General features: G+C 44.4%; 1 protein-coding gene across 5 annotated transcripts in view; it reads right to left on the bottom strand.

Annotated features, from left to right (window-relative positions):
* Nucleotides 1-25,001, bottom strand: part of NPAS2 (neuronal PAS domain protein 2) — a 176,274-nt gene that overhangs the window by 75,545 nt on the left and 75,728 nt on the right. The window contains exons 1-2 of one of the 5 annotated variants that reach the window (XM_073023246.1): nt 21,210-21,396; nt 18,057-18,110 (exon numbers count right to left, since the gene is read on the bottom strand). In XM_073023246.1, coding sequence (XP_072879347.1) covers nt 18,057-18,110; nt 21,210-21,229 — 74 coding nt within the window. In that variant the 5' untranslated portion in view covers nt 21,230-21,396. Of the gene's footprint in view, nt 1-18,056; nt 18,111-21,209; nt 21,397-25,001 lie in introns of those variants that run through there. The other 4 variants (XM_073023247.1, XM_008008191.3, XM_073023248.1 and 1 more) reach the window with 4 other exon arrangements.

The following is a 25,001-nucleotide window of genomic DNA, read 5'->3' as shown; positions in this document are numbered from 1 at the left end:
GTTTCACCTGGTCTAGAATTTAACAGCCCTGGAATCAGAGTATACAGTCTTTTACTTTGATTTAGCATGACGTTTTTGAGATGCATCGTGTTGCTACACATATTAACATCCCATTCCTTTTTCCTGGTGACTAGTATTCCTGTGTATGAATATGCCACAACATCTGGTTCATTTCCAGTTTGGAGGTAGTAAGAATAATACCATTCTGAATACTCAGGTACAGATCTTTGTATAGATAGAGGCATTCATTTCTCTTGGGTGAATACAGAGGCATGGAATTGCTGGGTCATCTGGTAAGCGTATGTTTAACCTGATAAGACAAGGCTGCACAAAGCTGGCTACACTGTCTTTGCTTTTCCACCAGCAATGTATGAAAGTCCCGGTTGCTGCAATCCCTGTCAACACTTGGTGTTATGAGCGGTTTTTTGTTTTTTGTTTTTTGTTTTTTTTTGAGACGGAGTCTCGCTCTGTCGCCCAGGCTGGAGTGCAGTGGCCGGATCTCAGCTCACTGCAAGCTCTGCCTCCCGGGTTCCCGTCATTCTCCTGCCTCAGCCTCCCGAGTAGCTGGGACTACAGGCGCCCGCCACCTCGCCCAGCTAGTTTTTTGTATTTTTTAGTAGAGACGGGGTTTCACCGTGTTAGCCAGGATGGTCTCGATCTCCTGACCTTGTGATCCGCCCGCCTCGGCCTCCCACAGTGCTGGGATTACAGGCTTTAGCCATTGAAATGTTATGGCTTGGATCTGCATTTTTCTGGTGACGAGTGATGTTAGACATCTTTTTACATGCTTAATGGCCATTTATGTATCTTATTTTGTGAAGCGTTTGTTCAAACCTTCTGCCTATTTTCCAATTGGGTTGTTTGTTATCTTCTTCTTAAGAGAGAGAGAGAAATAATAAAAGACGAGAGAGAGAGAGAGAGAGAGAATAAGAGAGAGAGAGAAAGAGACAATGAGAGAGAGAGAGAGAGAATAAGAGAAAGAATAAGAGAGAGCGAGAGAGAGACCAAGGGAGGGAGGAAGGGAAGGTATGTGTGTGTTTTAAATATACATGGATATTGACTTTTGAATGCAGGGCCTTAGGTTATCTGTTTTGAAGCGTCCATCATCGGGCATCTTGGGAGTTTGGGTCGGGTTACACAGGTAACATTTGCTGGGCACTTACTATGTATGTAACGGGCACCATGTTAAGAGCTTTACATCCATTCATTCCTTCAATCCTCATGGCAACCCTTTAAGGCAGGTACTATTGCATTTCCATTCCAAGGGGAAGGAGCGCGGCACTGAGAGGCCGTGTAACTCACCAACATCATAGGTCTGGGAAGTGGTGGCACAGGCTGCCCAGGGCCCACACTGTGAGGCTGTGCACCCTCCTGCCACTTCCTACAGCTCCCTCCAAATCACTGTGGCATGACCTGTTATGGACCTATGGACCCAGTGTTCTGGGAACGCAGAACTGAGAGTGACTAATTCTGGCTGCTTGAGTTTATAGCACAAAAACTAAGCACACCATGAAGAGAAACAGTGCCACACACTAACAGGAGGCTGGTGTTTGCGTTCCCTCTTGGGGAAGGATACGGCAGGAAATCAAGGGAAGACTGTGACCCTCACTTCCGCTCCTAGGAGGAGCGGCCTTTCCCACTGCGGTGGTCACCTGTGGTGTTAGGATTTCTGTTCACCAAATATTTCCAGTTTTCTTCTAGACACAGTAGGATTGCGCTTCCCTGCCCCTTCGCTCGGCCAAGAACATGTAGGCACAAGTGCCATGTGTCGGTTCCCAGGGAGAAGCATGAAGAGTCAGTGCAAAATCTGCCTCATTCCTTTTTCCATTCACCTCCCTTGGCGATGGGAAGTGAAGCCTCTCTCAGCCTGGGTCCTTGGGTGAGGACACTTTACAGCAAGGGCCCAGCAGCTGTGTGATGAGCATATCGGCTTTAATGAGATTTGGGGATTGTGTGCCACACAGCACAACTAGCCTATCTGGATACACATAGCAGGGGATTGAGGCAGAAGGGCACCCATGGGTGGAACTCAAACATCCATTTATTAAATGCAGTACAGACAGACCTCCAGGGAAGTGGGGGACAGGTTACCTTCCAGGACCCGTAATAACGGTACATGTTTATGGGGTACAATGCGATGTTTAGATGTATATATACACAACATGGAATGATTGAATTAAGCTAATTACCATACCTGTCACTTCACTTATTTGTGGTGAGATATCTGACATTTACTCTCCTTGCAATTTTGAAACATACAACACTGTATGTCGTTATTAACTCTAGTCACCCTGCTGTGCAACAGACTTCAAAACCTGATTCCTCCTGTCTGACCGAAGCTTTTTACCCTTTGACTAACATCTCCCCACTCCCTCCCCCTTTGACAGGGCCTCTTCCACTTCTGACTTAAGGGTTCTCTGGACCAGGGCAATGAGAGACAGGAAGAATATCCTTTGTTCTATATTCTCTGATTTGCACCTTCTGTGCACAAGACGCTCCATCAAGCAATATGGAGGAGACACCAGTAAAAAGGTCTTGGCCCTCAGCTAAAAGCAGCTCAGTGTCTACAGGAAGAGACTGAACTCACTCCTCAGAAGCTGGTACAGGGGGTGCAATACACTACCGCCCGGTGAGAAGTTCCAACGAATTGTCAAGGGTGTTCACCAAGGAGGGAGCCCAGCCACAGAGTCCCCAGAGGCAAGCATATGAGATAGCTTCGAGGGGTGCATGGTCAGGAGTGGAGAGGACAGCCCAGGGGAAAGCCGAGTGGTCAAGTTTGGCAGCAGAGTCGGGCTCAATTGGAGAAGGAAAGGATAGGGTGGGGAGGCAGGGGGAGGCTGATGGCACAGCCGTGAATGGCAGACCAAGCAAACCTGGTCTGAGCTTTTGGATGAGTGGGGACAGGGAAAGGAAATGAAATGAGTCCTCAGAAGAGGATGAGGAACCCAACTTAATGGGAAGTTAGTAGAGACAGGAAGGGTCCAGGAGGTTCCTCCACCCCAAAGCACAGCACTGCACTGCTGCTCCCCGGCGACCGCCGCGGGGGATGCGGGGAAAGAGCCAAGTGAGGTTCAGTCAAATTTCATTAGTCTCGAAAAAGTGACGCTGATGCTGGATGCTTTAAAACGTTTGTTTTTTGTTTTTCCTTAAAATTCACACACAGTGAGCCTTTTTCTTCAGGGGCACGGTTCTATGCGTTTTAGCACATGCATAAATGTGTGGAACAGTCATCACTATCAAGACACGAGACAGCTCTCTACAACACTCTCCCATGCCCTCCACTCCCCCAAAACCCTGGCCAGCTCTCCTCTGTTCTCCATCCCTATGCTCTCTTTTCGAGAATGTCATAAAAGTATAATCCTAGAGCATGTAACCTTCTGAGCCTGGCTGCTTCTACCCAGCATAATGCCTTTCAGATTTACCCAACTTGGGTCTGTCAATACCGTGTGCCTTCTCGTTGGTGAGTAGTTTTCTACTGTGTGGGTGTTCCACAGCTAGTTTATGCATTCACCCATTGAAATTTGGATTGTTTCCAGTTTGGGTAATTATGAATAGAGCTGCTATGCCCATTGGTGTACAGGTTTTTCAGTGAATGTGTTTGTATTTTTCTGAAGTAAAGAACCCAGGACTAGAACATCTAGGTCATATGGAAACTATACGTTTATAAGGAACTACCAAACTGTTTTCCAGAGTGGCCATGCCATTCTACCTCTCTACCAGCAATGTATGAAGGATCCAGTGTTCTACAACCTTAAAGGGAATTAATACTCAGTACTTTATATTTTAGCTAATCTAAGAAAGTTGAGGTGGTACATTATTAGCGGCTTAATTTGCATGTCTCTAACAGCTAATGGCAGTGGACACCTTTTCACTTTTTTTGACATCTGTAGACCCTCTTTGAGGAAGCATCTGTTCATATCTTTTGCCCATTTTAAAATTGAGTTGTCTACTTCCTTACTATTGAGTTTTGAGGGTTGTTTGTATTTTCTGGACACAAGTCTTTTGTCAGATATGTGATCTGTCAGTATTTTCTACCCGACTATTGCTTGCTTTTTCATTCTCTTAATAGTAACTTACAGAGTGAGTTTTTAATTTTGATGAGGTCCAGGTTAACAATTTTTTCTCTTATGAGTTGTACTTTTGGTGTTAGGTCTAGGAACTCTTTGTCTAACCTTATAGACTACAAAGACTGTCTCCTATCTTTGTTTCTTATGATTTTATAGTTGTATGTATTTTACATTTAGATTTATAATCTATTTTAAGTATTGATTTTTATTTCATGAATAGATGTTGCATTTTGCCAAAGTCTTTTTCCACATCAATTGATATAATCATGTGGTTTTTCTTTCATAACTTCATAACATAGTGGATTACATTGATTTTTGAATTCTGAAAAGCCTTGCATTCCCTAGATAAGTTCTACTTGATTGTAATTAAAAAAATATATATAGTTGGATATAATTTGCTAATGTTTTGTTGAGAAATTTTGTATCTACACTTAGGAAAAATGCTGTTCTGCAGATTTCCTTTCTCATACTGTCTTTGGGTAATGCTGGTATCATAAAATAAATTGGAAAGTACTTCCTCATCTTCAACTTTCTGGAAGACTGTGAACAGAACTGGTGACATTTCTTCTTTTAATGTTTGGCAGAATTCACCAGTGAAATCATCTGGGTCTGGAGATTTCCTGTTCAGGTTTTCAAATACAAATTCAATTTCTTAGTTATAGGACTCTAGGTTTTCTCTTTCATCTTTTGTGAGTTTGGTAGTTGTGGTTTTTAAGGAATTGGCCCGTCTCATCTAAGTGGTTGGATTTTATGTGGATCTAATTGTTCACAGTATTTCCTTAGGGCCCTTTGAATTTCTCAGAATATCTAATGATACCCCTTCTTATTTCTGCTGTTAATAAATTGTGCCTTTTTCAGTCCTTTGACAGACTTATCAGTTTTATTGACTTTATATTATTATTATTATTATTTTTAGATGGAGTTTCGCTCTTGTCACCCAGGATGAAGTGCAATGGCACGATCTCGGCTCACTGCAACCTCCACTTCCCAGGTTCAAGCGATTCTCCTGCCTCAGCCTATCAAGTAGTTGGAATTACAGGCACCTGCCACCATGCCTGCCTAATTTTTGTATTTTTGGTAGAGACAGGGTTTCACCATGGTGGTCAGGCTGGTCTTGAACTCCTGACCTCAAGTGATCCCCCCACCTCGGCCTCCCAAACTGCTGGGATTACAGGCATGAGCCACTGTGCCCGGCCAATCTTTTAAAAAGCCACCTTTTAGTTTAGTTGATTTTTCTGTATTGTTTTTCTGTTTTTAATTTTATTACTTTCTGTGTTTATATCTAATTTCCATCTTTCTTGCTGTGAGTTTATTTTGCTTTTCTGTTTCTAGTTTCTTAAGGTGTTATTGTTGATTTGAGACCTTTCCTTTTTTTCTAATATGAGCATTTAATGTTGCAAGTTTCCCTCTAAGCATTGCTTTAGCAGCAACCCACTAATTTTGAAATGTTATATGTTCATTTCTATTCAACTAAAATATTTTCTAATATCGTTGAGACTTTCTCTTTGACCCATGGATTACTACAAAGTTCGTTGTGTAATTTCCAAGATGTGGAGATATTTTTCCTGCTATCTTTCTGTTTCTACTTTTTCATCTGAATTTATTTACATTTGTTTTGTGAAGCAGGGTTTGGTCTACCTTGGTAAATGTTCAATATGTACTTGAAAATATGTGTATTCTGCTATTGTTGAGTGGAATGTTGCACAAATACTAATCAGATTCTGTTGGCTGATGGTATTTTTCAATTCTTCTATATCCTTGCTGAAGTTTACTCTACTAGTTCTATTCCTAAGAGGAGCATATTAAAGAGTCATCTAACTTCTTCAGGTTGTGTTTCATGTACTTTGAAGCTTTGTTTTTAGGTGTATACATATTAGAATTGTTATCTGTTCTTGGTGAACTGATCCTTTGTCATTATGTAATGTCACTGTTTATTCCTAGTAAATTTCATTGCTCTGAAATCTATTTCATTTAATATTAATAGAACCATTCTGGCTTTCTTTAATTAGTGTTTGTGTAGTATATCATTTTCCATAGTTTTACTTTTACCCTCTATCTATATCATCATATTTGAGTTGACTGTCTTGCAGACAGCATATATTTAGGTATTTAGGTTATTGAAAAAAAAATCATTGCAACAAAATCTGTTTTTTTAGTTGGCATATTTAGATAATTTGTATTTAATGTAATCACTGATATGCTTGGATTTATATCTTCTGTTTTAACATGTTTTCTGTTTGTTCATTCTTTGTTTGGGTTATTTCCCGTTTCCTGATTTCTTTTGGATTATTTAAACATGTTTTAGTATTCCATTTTAATCTATCTATTTCTTTGCCCTCTATATTTCTTTGTATGACTTTTAGTAATAATTTTAGGGATTGTTAATATATAAACTTGTCTTTTCAGAGTCCACGTAGAATATTTTATCATTTCAAATGGAATCTAGAAACTTTTCTCTATACAGCCCCTTCTACCTTCCCCCCTTTTTTATGCAGCAATTGTCTTATGTGCTGTCTATACATACACTGAATACCCTATCAGATTATGCTGTTTTTGTCAAATATTTACCATTTCTGTTATTCTTCCTTTATTCTTCCTATTCCAAGTTTCTATTTAGTGTCATTTCCTTTCTGCTGAAAAAAACTCTAGTAACTCTCTCACCGCAGGTCTCTTGACAGGAAGTTTTCAATCATTTGAGAATATCTTCATTTTACCTTCATTCCTGAAGGATATTTTCACTGCATATAGAATTCTGGGTTAATAGCTCTTTTCTTTCAACATTTAAAAAATATTGTACTCCTATCAGAAGGCTTCCCTGGTTTCTGATGAGAAATCCATAGTGCTACTAAAATATGTTCCACATGGCCAGTCTTAGACCTTGGGTGGTGGTCTATTCTGAAGTTCAGACCTGAGGGTCTACGGTATGCTGCTCAAGATCAGATCCACGCAGATTCAGCTCAGGGGTCAGCGCAGAAACTCACAACCAGCTTTACAGAGTCACTTTCCTGAGCACCTCCCTCTCTGAAATCTACCCAGTACCTTCTGGTTCCCAGGCTCCCTTTCCGTTCCATTGGCCAGAAAGCTGGCTCTATTTATCCTGCCCTGCCTCATACTACCTACATCTGCGCTTTCATCTGGGGCCAAGCAGTAGGAAGATAGACAGCAAGGGGGAAGAAAGCAGCAGGGTTTCATCCCACCCTCTTGGAAGTATAGCTGCTCTGTCTGGAGAGAGGTTCCCCGCCCTCTGCATAAAAGTTTTCATGTGGATTCTGATTGTCATTGCTGCTCCTGCTGTGCTGCTGTTGGAGGACTGCTTCCAGGATGCAAGGAAATAGAGAAAAAACAAAAAAGGACAGATTTAACCTTGCACAATCTGAGCATTAGGAGACCTTGTTCCTGCTCCTTAAGCCAGTACTAGAGCTCCTGGTCCTCTCTCTGTCAGCAGAGGCCCACTTCTGGGTGTGGGGCATTGAGTCTATGCTAGGAGATATTACAGGGGAAAAAATGGTGAACTCGCGGCTGGTTTGGTAGTGCTTCCCCAATCTGCATCCTGCTATTTACTCTTCAGGGTCCTCAAATAGCTGTTTCATGAATTCTGCTCAGGCTTTACAGCTGCATTCATTGTAATGGACAGGACGGAGTAGGCTAACTCCATCTTACCAAGATCCGAAACTCTCATATATCTTTTCATATATTTTTTAGAGAGTTTGTAAAAGACCCATAGGAATCAAAGGGTGGGAACACAGAATATAAAAGCCTGGTGGCAGGGGCTGTTAATAAGATCCTTTTGCAGAAAAGCATATGGGGTGAGCTGGACTGTAATTATAAGAGACTCTTGAAGAAACATATTTCTGGGTAGTTCTTGCAGAACAAAGAGAATGACAGATGAACTGGGCAGGCCCTTCTTCCCTTGGTATTAGTGTATCACTCTGGAATGAGCTAACATTAAAAAAGCATCAAAAGGAATCCGCCATTGCACATCAACACGGAGTTTTACTAACCCAATAAAACTACTGTCCTATGCTTCCCTACCCTCTGAGAGGAGATGTGCGCCTCAGGCGTAGCTCTCTAGAACTCTGGAATTCCGGAGGAGGGTTGTACTTGCAGCTCAGGATCCAAGTGAGTCCTAGCACAGTAGCCCCACGCTCTTACAAAGGGGCTGTGTCTATGGTATTTCAGGAGGGCTGAAGGAAGGAGAGTCACCACATAGTGCAAGGCAGGAGAGGGCCATGGTTCCAAGGCAAAGCGCCACGCACACACCCACACCCACACCCACACCCACACCCCTCGGGTTTCTCCCACAGGTGGAACCTTGGAGGCCCTTCTCTGAGAGGATTTCGTAAGACAGATGCATATTATATACACCACACTCAACACTTCTCTCCCCTCCTTCTTGGTGAAGAGATGACACAGGTGTGCACACTAAGTGTGCAAGACTAGACTTCACACCCAGCTGCCCAAGAGGCATGACTGTGGCTGGGATGGGGATCAGGTCCTTCTGAGGGGCCTGTGGCACAGGGGAGGAAGGAAGATGCTCATTTCCCATCCTGCTGGGCGAGGCCCTGTGCCAAGAATAGTTTGAGCATGCAGGTGAATGTCAACGTGCACCCCCAAGTTTGTGTCCTTGGCCCTCTCTCTTCCTTAAACTCACAAGAACATGCATAGTGGTCCAGGTGCATTTTATACATCACCAAAAGTCCTACGTTTCCCTTGGGAAAAAATTAAAAACCATTGAATTGGAATTCCTCATCTTTGAGCTGGATCAGGAATGAGGATAAAAAGCAGTAAAAAGAGAAAAGAGGGGGAAAAAAACTACCATTCCTAGCAGGCTCTTCCTTTTAATCCATTTCAAGTGTGGACTGCTCTGGCTGGCAATATCTTCAGCTTATGCATCTCTAGCATCCATTGGGAAACTATCCATAACATCTATCAGGCTTCCCTGCTACTGGGATGCTTTTCCTGGTGCCTCTTCCCAAGGGTGCCATCTTTTAAACTGGCTCCACTAAGTCTAGTTCTGTTAACTGAGTTAACAGAGACATCCTGATGGGGGAATAGAGAAGATGCTCTCTGAATCAAAGATAGTTGATCAAATGGAGTGAAAGTTCATAAATTAAATGCTTTCCAATAGAGTTGGAAAGCTATGTTCAGAACTGCTGAAGGAAGCACCAGCAGGCTGCCTTGCTGCCAAAAAGAGCTGGTGTTTGAATAAGAGGTACAGTAGTAGCTACGCAAACAGATGTGCAGTTCTCTGAAGAATGACTTCTTGTCCTTGGAGGGTCTCTACGGTGAGGAGCTAAAGGCATTCTATGAGGCATCCTATTTTCACGTTCCCAGTTCCGACCCGGAGATTAAGAGTGGTGGAGGGAACGGGAGAATCCAGACAATTTGGATTGGCTGAGATGAGCATTAGACAGGCTTCAGAAGATGTGAGTTCTCATCCTCATTCTGCATCTAAGCCAGGAGAGAGTAAGCAAGGCACTCCCAACCCCACAGACCTCAGTTTCCTCTTAAAAAATAGTGAGGACATTGATATGGTGATTCTGACACACAGCATTTTAAATTCTCGGAAGCTCTCTCATCAAAAGATGGGTTCTAATTCTCCTTCCCTTGAATATAGGCTGGCTTTGGCTATTGGCTCCTAATGAATAGATAGCAGCAGCAGTGACAATGTTTGACTTCCAAAGCCAGGGACTAAGAGGAGATGGAGCTTCCCCATGACACTCACCCTTGAAAGCAACCACGTGTTGTGCGGAAGCCATATCTCCATAGGGAAAGCTACTTCTAGTGGACATGCTGGTTGAAAGCCAACATCAACCAAAGGTGTGGGAGTGAGTGCATCTTCAGAGGGTTCTACCCACCATCTTTGAGCTACTCTGGCTGATACCACCTGGAACAAAACAGGCACTCCCTGCCAAGCCCTACCCTAGTTAAAGATCCATGAGCAAAATGAATGCCATTGCTTTCATCCCTCACACTTTGGGGTGGTGTGTTACATAGCAACAGGAACCCAGAATAGTTCATGCCTAAACCAAAGACTCACTGATACCAGGTTCCTTCTAGATGGGGAAATCTGGCGTATCTTACCTGGGGTCACTAGCTCTGCATTATAGGATGGGACAGGAACTGAAAAGGGTGCAGCGCTAGGCTTCCCAAATCCGAGTTTTATAAACTGAGCAAACTGAACCTTTCTAGAAGGCATATCAGGACTAGGCCTTATCCTTCTTTTGTAGTCTCCACAGTGCCTAAGACTGAGGTTGTAGAAGGAACACAAATTTCTGGTAGAACTGAAATATACCAAATAGGTGCTCACAGTTTTAAGAGGCAACTGCAGCATGTGATGCTCAGTGAAGACAGTGCTGTCCGTAAAAGGTGAACTTTTCTAAAGAATACATTAGAGCTGGTCATCTACATTAACAAAGAGCATCTGTGAACATTCCTATTAAAACAGAATGGAAGCCGGGCGCTGTGGCTCACGCCTGTAATTCCAGCACTCTGCGAGGCCAAGGCTGGTGGATCACTTGAGGCCAGGAGTTTGAGACCAGCCTGGCCAACATGGTGAAACCCCATCTCTACTAAAAATACAAAAATTAGCCAGGCGTGGTGGTGCATGCCTGTAATCCCAGCTACTCGGAAGGCTGAGGCAGGAGGGTGGCTTGAACCCGGGAGGTGGAGGTTGCGGTGAGCCGACATTGTGCCACTGCACCACACTACAGCCTGGGCGGCAGAGCTAGACTCTGTCTCAAAAAAAAAAAAAAAAAAAGAAATTGAATGGAAATGTATGAAAAAGGCTGATAGGGAATATGCCATAATATTAACAGTGGCTATCTCCAGGTGCTATGATTATAAATGATCTCTGTGGCTGGGCAGGAGAATCGCTTGAACTCGGGCAACAGAGGTTGCAGTGAGCCATGATTGCGCCACTGCACTCTAGCCTGGACAACAAGAACAAAACTCCATCTCGATAAATAAATAAATAAATAAATAAATAAATAATCTTTGCTTGCATCTTTAAACATTTCAGAATTTTTCAAATGTTGTTTTGGAATTTTTTATGTCTAAGAAAATGTAAAATTATAATGGGAATACAGCTGACATATCTATTGCCTGAGGTAGTGTTGGTCAATGGGTCTTCTGGGGAAAATCGTGAAGAATTACTCGAAGAAAGGGGGAGGACCATGCCAGAGGAGGTTATTTCCTTGCTGCTATGTTTTTATTTCTCAAGATAATTTTTTTTTTTTTTTTTTTTTTTTTTTTTTTTTTTTTTTTTTTTTTTTTGAGACGGAGTCTCGCTCTGTCTCCCAGGCTGGAGTGCAGTGGCCGGATCTCAGCTCACTGCAAGCTCCGCCTCCCGGGTTTACGCCATTCTCCTGCCTCAGCCTCCCGAGTAGCTGGGACTACAGGCGCCCGCCACCTCGCCCGGCTAATTTTTTGTATTTTTAGTAGAGACGGGGTTTCACCGTGTTCGCCAGGATGGTCTCGATCTCCTGACCTCGTGATCCGCCCGTCTCGGCCTCCCAAAGTGCTGGGATTACAGGCTTGAACCACCGCGCCCGGCCCTTTTCAAGATAATTTTTAAAATGCAGGATTGTATGACTTTTGGTTATTTGCTATTGCAGTCTTAGCACCTTTAATACGCTGAGAAGCCCTGAAATTCTCCACAAGGGAGAAACAGTAAACATACACTCCATGATTACTTTGGGGGCATTTCCTGGGATTAATATTCTCCAGAATATATTTTGGGTAACATTGGTATAAAACAAGGTCCATCTAAGGTCAGTGCAGTCCCCCTCCTGTGCCCAGGCTTAGAGCCTGGAGACAGGTGCACAATTCCTCACTTTCAGAACCCAGGGAGCATCCCTGCACACTGAGGCCACGGGGTTTGGAGGCATCACTGGGCTCAGAATCTCAAGAAGTTTGGTGTAAGAAGAAGACATGAGGCTGGGCATGGTGGCTCACGCCTGTAATCCCAACATTTTGGGAGGCTGAGGCAGGTGGATCACTTGAGGTCAGGAGTTCAAGACCAGCCTGGCCAACATGGTGAAATCCCAACTCTACTAAAAACACAAAATTAGCCAGACATGGTGGCGGGTGCCTGTAATCCCAGCTACTTGGGAGGCTATGGCAGGAGAATCACTTGAACCCAGGAGGCAGAGGTTGCAGTGAGCCGAGATCACACCATTGCACTCCACCCTGGGCAACAGAGTGAGAGTCTCTGTCTCAAAAGAAAAAAACAAACAAAAAAAAAGATGTCATCTGGCTGTGTGGGGAGAAAAGTCACCCCAGCAGGGCAGGCTGATGCTATCCTCATCTCATGGAAAACTTGGGGAACTATTGCAGAGACTTAGCAAAGCGTCTGGGGGTGACTGAGAGCAGCTGAGGCTATCTGTTCTCCCGAGAAGCAACAGAACAGCTTTACTCTTAACCACAGTTAGCAGAAAGTGTCTGGGCCCAAATGGGAAGCTGGCCTAATTTCATAGTGACTCTTAGTTAACAGTAACACAGGCACTGTTTAATTGGAACATGATAGTTAGGAACTTGTCACCAAAATTCTAAAAAGAAACGTTTAGCCTTTTCTAAAGAAAGGCAGCATTTTCAAGTGGTGCATTCCTGATCATCTCTTTTCAATTTAAAATTTACTGAAATTATTGAAAAGGCTTCAGTAAACTGCCTTTTGCCTCAGATGCCCCCAGAGAGGTTCTGGATCTCCTTGAGCAAAGACATTTCCAAGTTTCTAAGCCTGCCAGGCACCACGCTTCTCTGACAACTCCTCTGAGCCAATCAAAGAACGCTAGCAGGGTAAAAGCCAAAAGCCCCCAGCAGAGGGAGGCCCCTTTTCCATTCCACCGTTTACTGGGCCACAGGAAGAATTAGCATTCTGCCTGCAAGTACAGTTCTACTTTCCCCTTTGTTTTGAGAACAGAATCACTCATCTGGAAATTACAAGGTAATATACACGAATCGCATGTCCTATTACCTCCCGCATTCTCGCGATGCCATTCTCGCGATGCCTGCTGCTGCCTTAACCATCAAACAAAACAAAGAGGAAGCCTCAGAGATGTGTTACTGCCATTCTTTTTCCCCCGTGTGGGAGCTTATGATGATGTAAGTAAAACCCCATCCAAAGCCTATGAAAGGAAATCACAGCAAAATTAGCACGACAGGCTCCAGCTGGGAGCATCAACCCACTGTCCAATGCTGAGGGCCCGGGGTTCTCACTGCACTGTGCCTGCATGCAGGGGCACTCTCCAAGCGTGCACGGGGCTGGAGTCCTCCACAGGGGCTACAGCCTTTCTGGGCAGAGCTTTGCTTTCAGACCCACAGAATTTATGTCCAAAGAAATGGTACAAATGAAATGAGAACAGTCTCTCTTCTTTGCCATATTCCTCTCCCTGAAAGAGCAATTGGCTGAAAGGGTTGAGCTTACAAATTTCGATCACCATCCTGTCTTGGCCTAAAACAGACTCTGCAGCAAGTGTTTTCTTTTTCTTCTTTACGCTTATTTTCATGAATGCATCTCTAACTCACCTGAAAGCGCTCTGAGGGCAGGATAATGCTATGTATCCTCATCTGTAGCATCCACTTGCTCACCACATCACTTAGTTAACAGACACAGATGGGATGGTCTCAGCCATTCATTGGTCCATGTCATTAAACGACCCTATCCTTTTCCTCTACCCTGGGGGACCAGAAGAAATAACCAAACGTTCTGAAATATCTGCTTCTGCAAAACGGCACGCGCAGGCTTCTTGTTTGCTGTGTTTGAACTCTTCCCTCTCATCTGAACCACTTCATTGACATTAAGACTAAGAATTAGAGTCAAAGAATCATAAAATTGTTCAGCTGATGTTTCAGAACCAGCATCCACTCTATTAAGAGCCCCAAGAATCAGTGAATCTGGCCTGACACTCTCGATTCTCACAAACAAAGGCAGCAGAGCCATAAACTCACCTTCTACTCTCCCTCTCTCAACCAAAGGTATAGGACTACGGAAACCACCTCACCGCTGACTGGAGAGAGGAGGTCATGGACTCATTTAACACTGGATTAAAGGAAGAGGTGAATATGAAGCAGTTTCTTCTTAGCCAACAGGTGCTCATTTCCGTCAAGAAATGGAGTAACTTTGCAATACTGCAAAGTTGGACAACTGCTCTCTTTGGAAAGCAAGAATTCCTATCAGAACTTACTGTCTTTACCCCTTGGGAAGGTGGTGACTCAAAAGGAGTGGCTTCAAAAGGAGTGACATTCCACAGAATGTCATAGACGCTGTTAGGAGCCCAGACTTGAGAAACAGATGCGCACATTTGAATCCCTGCCTGCCGCCGACTGGCTGTGCGATCCCTGAGCCTCAGGTTTCTCAACTGTAAAATGGGGCTAAGAATAACCTAGTTTATGAGGAGGTGTTGTAAGGCTTGCAGAATGACTGCATGTAAAATGCTCCAGGCAGGCTGTGAGTGCTTTGCAAATTTTAGCTTTCCCTATCAGCACTGGATACTGCACTGTGCCAGTGGGTTAGACGCAGCTGCATTTAATTTCTGCAATAAGTAGCTACTATTATCACCCCACTTGACAGAAAAAGAAACTGAGGCTAAGAGAGATTTAGTGACTTGCCCAAGGACAGACAGTAAACAGTGGCAAGAATCAAAGCCAGGCCTGTCTGATTCTAACCATGTGCACTTCCTGCTACCCCACACTGCTTCCTGGGTGACCATACATGCACGTGCACACATACACACACACACCCTACAATACTCTTTCACAGCAGAATTAGAAAGACATGCTTGTAACTGGAACACAGAAAAAGCTGTGAACTTCATTATCTAGGGATTACGAATATCTCTCAATCAAGCTGTTTTCTTCTTGAGTAGAAGGACTATATTTTTGCATCTTCCCTAAAGAATAGAGCACTCAGTTCTGAACACACAATAGACACTCCATTAATACTCTCTGGATTTACACGGAAATTCACGGAAGAAAGTGGAACTGTGCCCTTGTTTGGAATACTTAATCAAACAACCCAAATACACCATGAATTCCCTAAAGCATCGAAAGCCTTGCCTAACACAAAGCATGTTTTCTGGAGACAATGAGAGTTTTGATCTCAAGCTAAACATTTCTAATCTCATCAAAAATAGTGGGTGAGTGAAAACAATTCATGCCAGGCCTCCAGGTGGGATTAGGGGAAGGGCCTCCCATGTTACTGCTATAAAAACTACTTTGAAAAGAATACAATCTTAGGGGTGTGTGTGTGGTGTGTGTGTGTGTGTGTGTGTGTGTGTGTGTGTTCCCAAGTGTTAGGAGGGGTACTGCATCCTTGCTATTTCTGGGTACCACCAAACATTCTAAACCCCTTTTTCCATCTGAGGACAAGGGAGGAGTGTGGGCCCCAGCCTCACTACACAGGTCTCTGTGCAAAGATTTCCAAGCAGAGAAGTTTTGGGGTGGGGGAGGTATGCTAATGGCCCAAAGCAAATGGGGAGGGGAATGAATGAAAAGAAACTGCATACAAACTGATTTATTTCTAGGAACTTTTAGCCCAGATTTTTTTGGCATGTCTATATTTGCTGATTTCTGCGTATGGTAGAGCCTAAACATGCATTTTTATCTCTTCCTGATTTAGAGGTAAGCAGTGCAGGAGAGAGGCAGGGATAAGACTAGAAGGGGTTTGGAGGGTGATATTAAAGATGACGACAGCAAAAGTAAAACTCCTGTGGACTCCTTAGTCACGCTAGAATACAACTCTCTGTCTAGTCAGCCAGGTAGATTGGGTTTGGTCTTATATGAAGAGCCTCTTGTGGTCTGGGGATAAGAATAGAGTCTAAGATCAAAGAAGTCTGTATTGAAGTTCTCATTCTGCCACTTCCTGGAACTTTCTGATCTCTGACAATGCACTCAACCTTGTTGAATTTTAGTCTTCTCACCTGTAAAATGGGAAAAATAATGACACACACTTCAAAGGAATGTTGAGAAGATAAAATGAGATGATGCACATAAGAGGACTTAGCTCAGTACTGTGGGCACCCAGAGAATGCTGGCTACCACTGCTGTTCTTTCCATCATTTCTAGTAAGAATGCCCTGCGCTTGAACCCAGGAGAGGGAGGTTGCAGTGGGCCAAGATCGTGCCACTACACTCCAGCCTGGGCAACAGAGTGAGACTCCATCATGCACAAAAAAGATTGCCCTGTAAATGTACTATTGCAAAGTGTGCTGCATATTCACACACATGTAACGATGAATACTTAAAAAGTGCTACTCAGTGTATTTTGTAGCTAATTTCCAAAATAACCAGTGAGGAAAGCAGGACAGACATTATGACCCTTGTGTTTGCAGGTGAGAAAACAGAGGCTTTGAGGGATGAGGGGTCAGTTGGAATTCATCAGCTAGCACAGGGCAGGCCAGGAATGCAGCTCACATCTGTCTCCAGTGCTGCATCCATAGCTATGCTGGAGGAAACCAAAACACCCCAGAGGAAGGAACTCTGCTCTGGTCTGATCTAGTCTATTCATCTGTTGCTTGGGACCCAAGTGGATTTTGCAACCCTTGTAGGTTGTGACCTACAGTTTGCAAAGCACCTGAGTCCCAATGCCAAGTGAAGGATCTGTCACTTCAGCTGGGGAGTTCTTTGTACTGATGCTGGTTTGAATTTTTATTGCAGAAATTTTCAAACATATGCGAAAGTAGAGATAAGAGTACTATGAGTTTCCCAGTGCCGATCTCCCAGATTCCTGAGATGAAGGCTGTTCTGCCTATACCTCTGGCCATCTCCTCTGCTCCCTGATTTTTTAAAGGAAATATTGGGGGAGTTTAAAACAATCCAGACTCCCCCTGTGCCTTGCAGGCTCAGGTCTGGCAGGTCTGGGGGTGGCCGGGGATTTGTGGTTCTCATGGCTGCCTCTCCAGGTGACATGGAAGGACAGCTACCCTGCAGCCACAGAGCTGGGTGGTACCTGGGGGCACTACCATTTGCAGGTGACAAGCAAGTAGTGGGTTCTGTGAAGGGAAGTGGGCAAACCCTTTAGTTCTGCAGGCTCATGAGGCTGTCACAGAGAACGGAGAGCCCTGCCGCACACAAGTGGTGGCAGAGGCAGAAAGGGGTGAGATCACAGCGAGGAGGCTGGTCCAGTGAGGCTGCAATGAAGGATGTCTCCAGAGAGGGTGTCCCCTGCTGCCGAGGCTCTGTGGCTGGGCCTCCACCCGAGTGACCTGTAGTGAGCCACTGAGGAGCTTCCTGCTCACGGATTTTTCCCCAGAGCATGGCACAGTAACTGCTGACTCAGGTGAATCGTGTGAAACTGATGACATTCGACTGTTCCTGACCCGCTCCACGTCACCATTAGGATTTCACAGTGTATCGAGTAGGCATTCAATACATGTCCAATGAAGGAATCAACATATACAGGTTATCAGTGGCTCTCACATGCCAGCTGCCAAGTTCGTATTTCTAGTTGACCCAACCACAGTGCAAGGTGTCTATGACATCTCCAATCTACAGCTGAGGAACCTGAGCTAATCTACGTACACAAAAGTGCTTAGCACAGTGCTGGGTGATGACTGGGTACTCACTGTGTGGCAATGATCATGATTATTATCCAAAGCCAGACAGAGCTCCGGCGACCGAGTTAGGACTTGAACCCAGGCCCGCTGGACTCCAGTCAGCCTGCCTTGTCAAGCAGTGTCTGTCCTGGAAAAGCAGTAACTAGAAGCCCTGAAAGATGACCAGTGTCAACAAGGGTACAAGGGAGCATGACAAAAACCCAGACCACTCAGCAAGTCCTAGACAATGTGTCATTTCACACTGAGGGGCAGGGCTGAGCGAGTGGTCTAGAAGGCTTCTCATGGAGCACTGCAATATGTCACGGAGACAGTGTGTCCTACAGCTGCCTGTCTTGCTGGTGGCCTCACCTGCACAGAGTGAAAGCTGGCGAGATTCTGCCAGGCAGACCCTTGGGGGTCAGAGGACTCTACTGAGGAGGGGGATGGCTGCATCTTACCTCTTGGCTCTGTCTTTCTCATCTTCATCCATGAGATTTTCTATGCAGTTTTTCCTGCAAAAAAAAAAAAAAAATTAATTAATTAAAAAGAATAGATAATTACTGTCTGCTTCTAGATCTTTCTTAAAAGTCTTTCAGGTTGTCATCATTTCGGTCTTAGCCCAGCGGTTCTCAAACTTGTTGGTCCTGGCACCCCTTTACACTCTCAAAATGGACTGAGGTCTCCAAAGCACTCCTGTGTATGTGGGTTAAGGCTAAGAAATGTTTAAAGGCACAGACACTCATTTCATCGGGCATCGGAGCAATGAAGTCATCAGATGTCAAGTAACTTCTGGAAGAGTCAGAACACTCATGTTGTGTACACTCATGAGACAAGGAGAGCTCTTTTAAAAGGAGAAATAACAAGTTAATTAAATTTTGAAAAAATGTCTTGACCTCAAGGACCCCAAGGGTCTCCAGACCACACTTTGAGAACTGCTGTCCAGACCTGCTCAGTGAAGCAGCATCTGTTCCTCTCAAGCCTTAGATCACACGCACCTCCCAGCGGCCGCCTGGGATCCGTTAGTGACGCCACAGCGGGCATTGTTCACTCCTGCTTGCAGGACTCCAGTAGCCTATGACATCCTAAAGGAGAGGGTTTGTTTATCTGTCCATTCAAACCACACAAGCTCCTCTGACAGGCGGCCTGGAAGAATCAGCCCCAGAGGAGTGTCATATGCAGTTCCTCCCTTAGGGCATTTACTCTCCTTGAGACAGCGAAGGTGCACAAAGGTGAAAGATTAAGTAACAACCCAGGAATGTTCTTCCTCACCGCCTGAGCCTCTACTCTCCCAGGCCACTGGCTTGATGCTTCGCAGGCCCACAGACCCAGCTTCCCCTCCTATCACACGCAGGCCTGGGTTCCCTCACCCCTCAGAGCTGCACAGCCCTGGTTCCTTTCTTCATTCACACGTTTCCCAGAGCCCCACCTGTCTGGGGTGCGCCCCCAAGCAGAACCATTCTCAGGGAGCTCGTGAGGCCAATGCCAGCTGTGGGAGGCTGAAGGCTGTGGTGGCTGGGAGGGCAAAGTGTGGTCAAGGTAAAGGTGGGGATCATGGAGAAGCTGAATCACCATTGCCCACACGCTTCTCTGCTCAACACACAGGGTCTTCAGTTGGAACTCCCAAACCAGCACTTCGCAAATGCACCACCAATTACTCTTGAAATGTGAAGTTTCAGATAAAAGTTTTCAATGGAGTCAATCAATCTTTTTCTGAGCTCACTTAGTTTTGTGATTTTGGTCACCTACGTACACAAACACGGGTCTGAGCCAAAGCAAAGATGAATTCTGCAGCCACAGCCCCTGTTTACAAAATGCCCATGCACTCAACAGCAGGCATATTCCACCATGGACTAGCAAGAAATGCTGCTTAGAAGTTAAAGCCTGTATCACAGTTCAGTCAGCGTTAACACATCTGCAAACAGGCCTGTGCTTAATGTTTTCCAGATGGAATCTGTTCAAAATTTTATGTCAATTCATCGAATGATGCCCTACCCCAAGCCTGTGCTTCCAAGGAGAATGGTGGCTGACCAAAGCCCCGGCCGCGCTGTATTCTTTACCAGGGTCCCCTGGACACAGCTTGTCCACAGGAGGGCTAGCTGCTGCTCCTCAGTCCACTCTCCTGAGCTCCTGGGATCCTGTTTGGATGACCAGGGTTGCTGAGTCATAAACTAAACATCTAAAAATGACTAACAGCTATTCTTTATCAACCACATCTTCTGTGATTTGTATGTTTATCCTGCAGACACTTCCTGAATCTACAAAACCTGGATGCTCTACACCCACTTCCTGTTCTTCAGCATCCCTCTCATTTCCCTGTCCCGTTCCTCTCACTTGACCCCCGGCTAAGCCATTCAGCTGAGCTGCACCCAGCATGAGGGCCCCTAAGCTGAGTTCCCACTGCACCTGCCACAAAGGCTCCGTGCTGATATTTTTACTATTTTGTCACCTCTGCTGTCTACCATGTTATTTTTTAACTTAAAAAATTGTGATGAAGTCCACCTCACAAATTTACCGTCTTCACCCCTGCTGAGTGCACAGCTCAGTGGCATTAAGTACACTCATACTGTTTTGCAACCATCGCCACCATCCATTCCAGATCTCTTTGACCTTGCAGAGCATAAGCTATCCATGAAACAAGAAGTCCCCATTCCCCACTCACTCCAGGCTGGCAACTGCCCTTCTACTTTCTGTCTCTATAAATTTGACTATTCCAGGTCTGTCATCAAGGTGGAACCAGACAGTATTTGGCTTATTTCACACAGCATAATGTCCTCAGGGTTCATCCATGTCACTGCATGGGTCAGAATCTCCTTCCTTTTTAAAGCCAAGTGATATCCCATTGCATATGAAAACGCAGTGTTTTGCTTGCCCATTCATCTGTCCATGGACATGGGCTACCTCCACCTCGGCTGCTGTGAGCGTGGGTGTCCATCCCCCCTTGTGTTTTAGAGTCATCCTTTTACTTAATAATAGGATCTGGAAACAGCTTGAAGGCAAACAAGGAACAGGATGGAAGGGAAGAAAAGAAATCCTCTGAGATCAGGTTAAAGGAATCACCGAGAAGTTTGGGGGTGACAATGACTCTTCTCAGCCATATAGTTTTCAGTGAGAAGGATTTTGAGCAGCTATTTTTTTTTCTTTTGATCACAGAGTGGCAGAAAACAGAAAAGGAGCTTAAATGAAAGCAGAGGAGATTTTGTTTGGAGCTGAGACATAATGGTTGAGGTGATTAACCCCCAGAGTGAACAATGGAGGGATGCCGTACAGCCTTTACCCCAGATAACCATGTGTCCTACGTGGCGTAGACAGTCACGAGGTGTGTGAATCAGGGTCCCAGTAAGAAAGCAGATGGCAGGTGGGAGCCTCTGAGGAGCGTTGATTTACAGGGGGGGCTCTTTGTAAAGGTGTGGGTGGGGAGTAGGGAACCAAGAGGGACAGTGTGGTTACCTGAGGTGGGGAATGGCAGAGCTGTGAACACCTCTAAGGGGAAGGGACAAGAGGGAAATCACTTCCCAAACCTGGAAGGAGTGTGTCCCATAGGAGGTAGCCTTCAGTGAAGGGACAAGAAGGGAGCCAAGGGAATAAACACCTCACTCTCATTCTCCACCCACCCTCTGATCTCCTGCTGCATCTCCTTTAGCCATGTCCGCAGGATCCTCCGCACAGGGGAGCCTCAGGGAAGTGAGAAGGGAACACGCCCGGTAATATTCATCTCTCAGGGACTCTTCCAGTTCTGGGTTTCTTGGGTTTTCCTAGAACACAAACTCTCAGGAGTCTTTTTAAGCTTTGTAACATCCCCTCAAATTTGAAATCCAGGCATCTTCACCCAGCAACTGATCACACAAGAAATAATAATCAACAATAACAATAATTACGGGAGCCTGATGAAAAGAGAGACTGAGAGGGGTTCCCAGGACAACATGAGCAACAAAATAAGTGACAACCATATTGATCATAGCCTGTGCAACAAACTACTCATGAGTCTTATTTATTTGTTTTATCATTCCCCACCTCAGATAACCACGCTGTCCCTCTTGGTTCCCTACTCTCCACCCACACCTTTACAAAGAGCCCCCAAATAAATAAACAAATAGGGAGGTAAGAGGAGGGAGGGAGACAGCTTCCTCTTACAGAAGATTCCAATTAATAAATGCAGAAGAACAATGGCAATAGAAAATCGCCATCATGCCCCATGCCTGTAATCCCAGCCCTTAGGGAGGGAGAGTGGGGAGGATAGCCTGAGCCCAGGAGTTTGAGACCTGTCTGGGCAATATAGTGAGATACTATTCTCCAAAAAAAGGAAAAAGAAGAGAAAGGGAGAGGATGGAAGGGGAGGGGAGGGGAGGGGAGGAGAGGGGAGGGGAGGGGAGGGGAGGGGAGGGGAGGGAAGAGAAGAGAAGAGAAGAGAAGAGAAGAGAAGAGAAGAGAAAAAAGAAAGAAAAGAAAATCATCATCAGCATACCATAGTAATCATTGTTGCAGGCAAGATCCACCGATGGATGCTAAAATTAATGGGAAAAAGCTTGGGGAGAAACAGGATATTTGCAGAGTTTCCAAGTATCGCTCTCAAGATATTTATTAATTACAAAAGAAAAACATTTTACAGGGAAGAAGGTTGGCAGACACCACTTTCACCTACTGGTCAGCATTAACATCACCAGTGTTAAGTCACATAGAAGTCTCTGCGGAAATACGCACTCATTCCTCTTGGGTGTGTATATCTAGGAGTGTCATTCTTGGAACACACGGTAGCTGAATGCTTACTTTATTAAAAACTGCCAGGCCGTTTTCCAAAGTGAGTGTACAATTTTATATTTGCACTAGTAGTGTGCAAGGAGTTCCAGTGGCTCCATTCTAACATTTAATATTGTTTTAATTTTAGTAATTTACGTGGGTGTGTTATGAGATCTCATTGGGATTTGCATTTCCCTGATGACTAATGATGCAGAGCACTTTTCACTGGCTATTTAGATACCTTCTTTTGTAAGATGTCTGATTCTTTTGCCTACTTAAAAAAAATTGGACGGTTAGTCTTCATCATACTGATCATAGAAGTTTATCTCTTCTGGGTACAAGTACTTTGTCAGAAAATATGTATTGTGAACATTTTCTCCCAGGCTGTGGGTGGCCTTGGTTGCTTTTTGGATGGTGTCTTGTGATGAGCAGTTTTAAATTTTGGTAAAGTCTAATTTATCAACTTTTTATTTTATGGCTAATGATTTTTGTATTCTAAAATACATCTGCCACCTCAATGTTGCGATGAATTATCCTATGTTTTCCTCTAGAAACTTCATCACGTAGCTTTCACATTTTGATCCACAGTCCTTTGCAAGCTAAATTTTATGTGTGTGTTGGACAGGGCTCAGACATTATTCACTACCTCCCACCCCCACCATGCCCCCAATATGGACATCCCTGTTCCTCCAGAATAGTTTGTTAAAAAGGCATTTATTTCCCTGTTGAATTGCATTAGCACTTTCATCAAATAGTGTGTGGTCTTATATGCATTATTTATGGACTATATTTAGCTTCATTTATCCTATGTGTCTCAACTCTGCAGGACACAGAGTCAGGATGTCTGCGGAGTGAAGACACATAAGATAAACTTATTAAAAAATAAACTTCATTTTTCAGAACAACTTTAGATTTACAGAAAATGCAAACAGAGTAGAGAAAGTCCCCTTATCCCCACACCCAGTTTCCTGTTACCAACATTTGACATTAGTATGGCATATTTGTCACAATTAATGAACAAATACTGATACATTATCATTAAGGAAAGTCCAGGCCGGGTGCCAGTGGCTCACACCTGTAATCCCAGCACTTTGGGAAGCCAAGGCGGGTGGATCATCTGAGGTCAGGAGTTTGAAACCAGCCTGGGAAACATGGTGAAACCCTATCTCTACTAAAAGTACAAAAATCAGCCCAGGTGACGGTGCATGCCTGTAATCCCAGCTGCTCGGGCGGCTGAGGCGGGAGAATCGCTTGAGCCTGAGACGCAGAGGTTGCAGTGAACTGTGATCACGCCACTGCACTCCAGCCTGGGCGGCACAGCCAGACTCTGTCTCAAAAAAAAAGTCCATAAGTTTTAGACAAACTTGCTCAGATTTCCTCAGTTTTTACATAACGTCCTTTTTCCACTCTAGCACTCCATCCAGGACACCACAGCACGCTTTGTCAGCATATCTCCTCGGACTCCCCTTGGCTCTGCAAGTTTCTCAGGCTTTCCTTGGTTTTGCAGCCTTGACAATTTTGAGGAGTATCTGTAGAACGTTCTTCAGTTTGGGTTTGTCTGATGTTTTTCTCAAAGTCAGGCTCAGAATACAGGTTTCTGAGAGGAAGGCCCAGAAAGTAAAGTGTCCTCCTTATCACATCATGCTGTCAACATGGCTTGTCACTGGATGCCAGCCTTGGCCACCCGGCTGAGGTGGCGATAAACTCACTCATAAGACGTATGTTAGTTACATTTACATGTAATATGTACAAGGTGTTTTCCTTCAACTTTCAGATCCTTTTTATTTTTTAGGTGAAGAATGTCTAAATTTAAAGTGGTAGATTCAGTTATTAAGCTGAAAAATTTACATGATTTTCCCTGTACTTTTGGACTTAGATATATAATGACTGAACCTTTTATCAGATTAACAATTGCAGCCATTGCTTTACATTTAGAGGCCCTTCATCTGGAAACATATCGAGCATTTCATTTGAAAATATAACTGCTCTGTTGTTTAAACAAACTTATTCTATGTTTCCCAATTCCACCACACCCGTTGTCTATTGTTATGGCAGGACCACATTATCTTAACTCCTAAAGTTGTGCAGTCATTACTGACATAAATGTAGGGTCGGCCTTCCAACTTTGTTCTTATTCAAGTTTGCCTTGGCCATTCTAGGCCTTTGCACAGCCACATAAATTTTAGAAATAGCTTGTCAATTTCTATAGAAATACCTGACGCAGCTGGGTGCAGTGGCTCATGCCTGTAATATCATTGCTTTGGGAGGTTGGGGCAGGAGGATTGCTTGGGGGCAGGAGGATTGCTTGAGGCCAGGAGTTGCCTGGGCAACATAGCAAGATCCCATCTCCACAAAAAGGTAAAAATTAGCTGGTCATGGTGGTGCACGTTAAATGCCTTTTTAACATCCCTACCTACTTGGGAGGATGAGGCAAGAACACTGCTTGAGCCTGGAGTTCAAGGTTACAGTGAGCACCAGCCTAAACAACAGCATGAAACCCTGTCCCTCAAAAAAAAAAAGAAAAAAGTTTGATAGCTTGATGAGATTTTGATTGAGAATGAATTGAATTTGGGGATCAATTTTGGGAAAACTGACAACAATGTGCAGGTCTCTGATCCATGCACCGTGTGTACTATCTCCTTCTGTTTGCCTCTCCTCTTGGACTCTGT

The sequence above is a fragment of the Chlorocebus sabaeus genome, chromosome 14 (assembly GCF_047675955.1).
Source record: "Chlorocebus sabaeus isolate Y175 chromosome 14, mChlSab1.0.hap1, whole genome shotgun sequence".
Classification (NCBI taxonomy): domain Eukaryota; kingdom Metazoa; phylum Chordata; class Mammalia; order Primates; family Cercopithecidae; genus Chlorocebus; species Chlorocebus sabaeus.
Note: the sequence above shows the minus strand (reverse complement) of the source record. Positions and strands in the feature narration are given on the sequence as shown.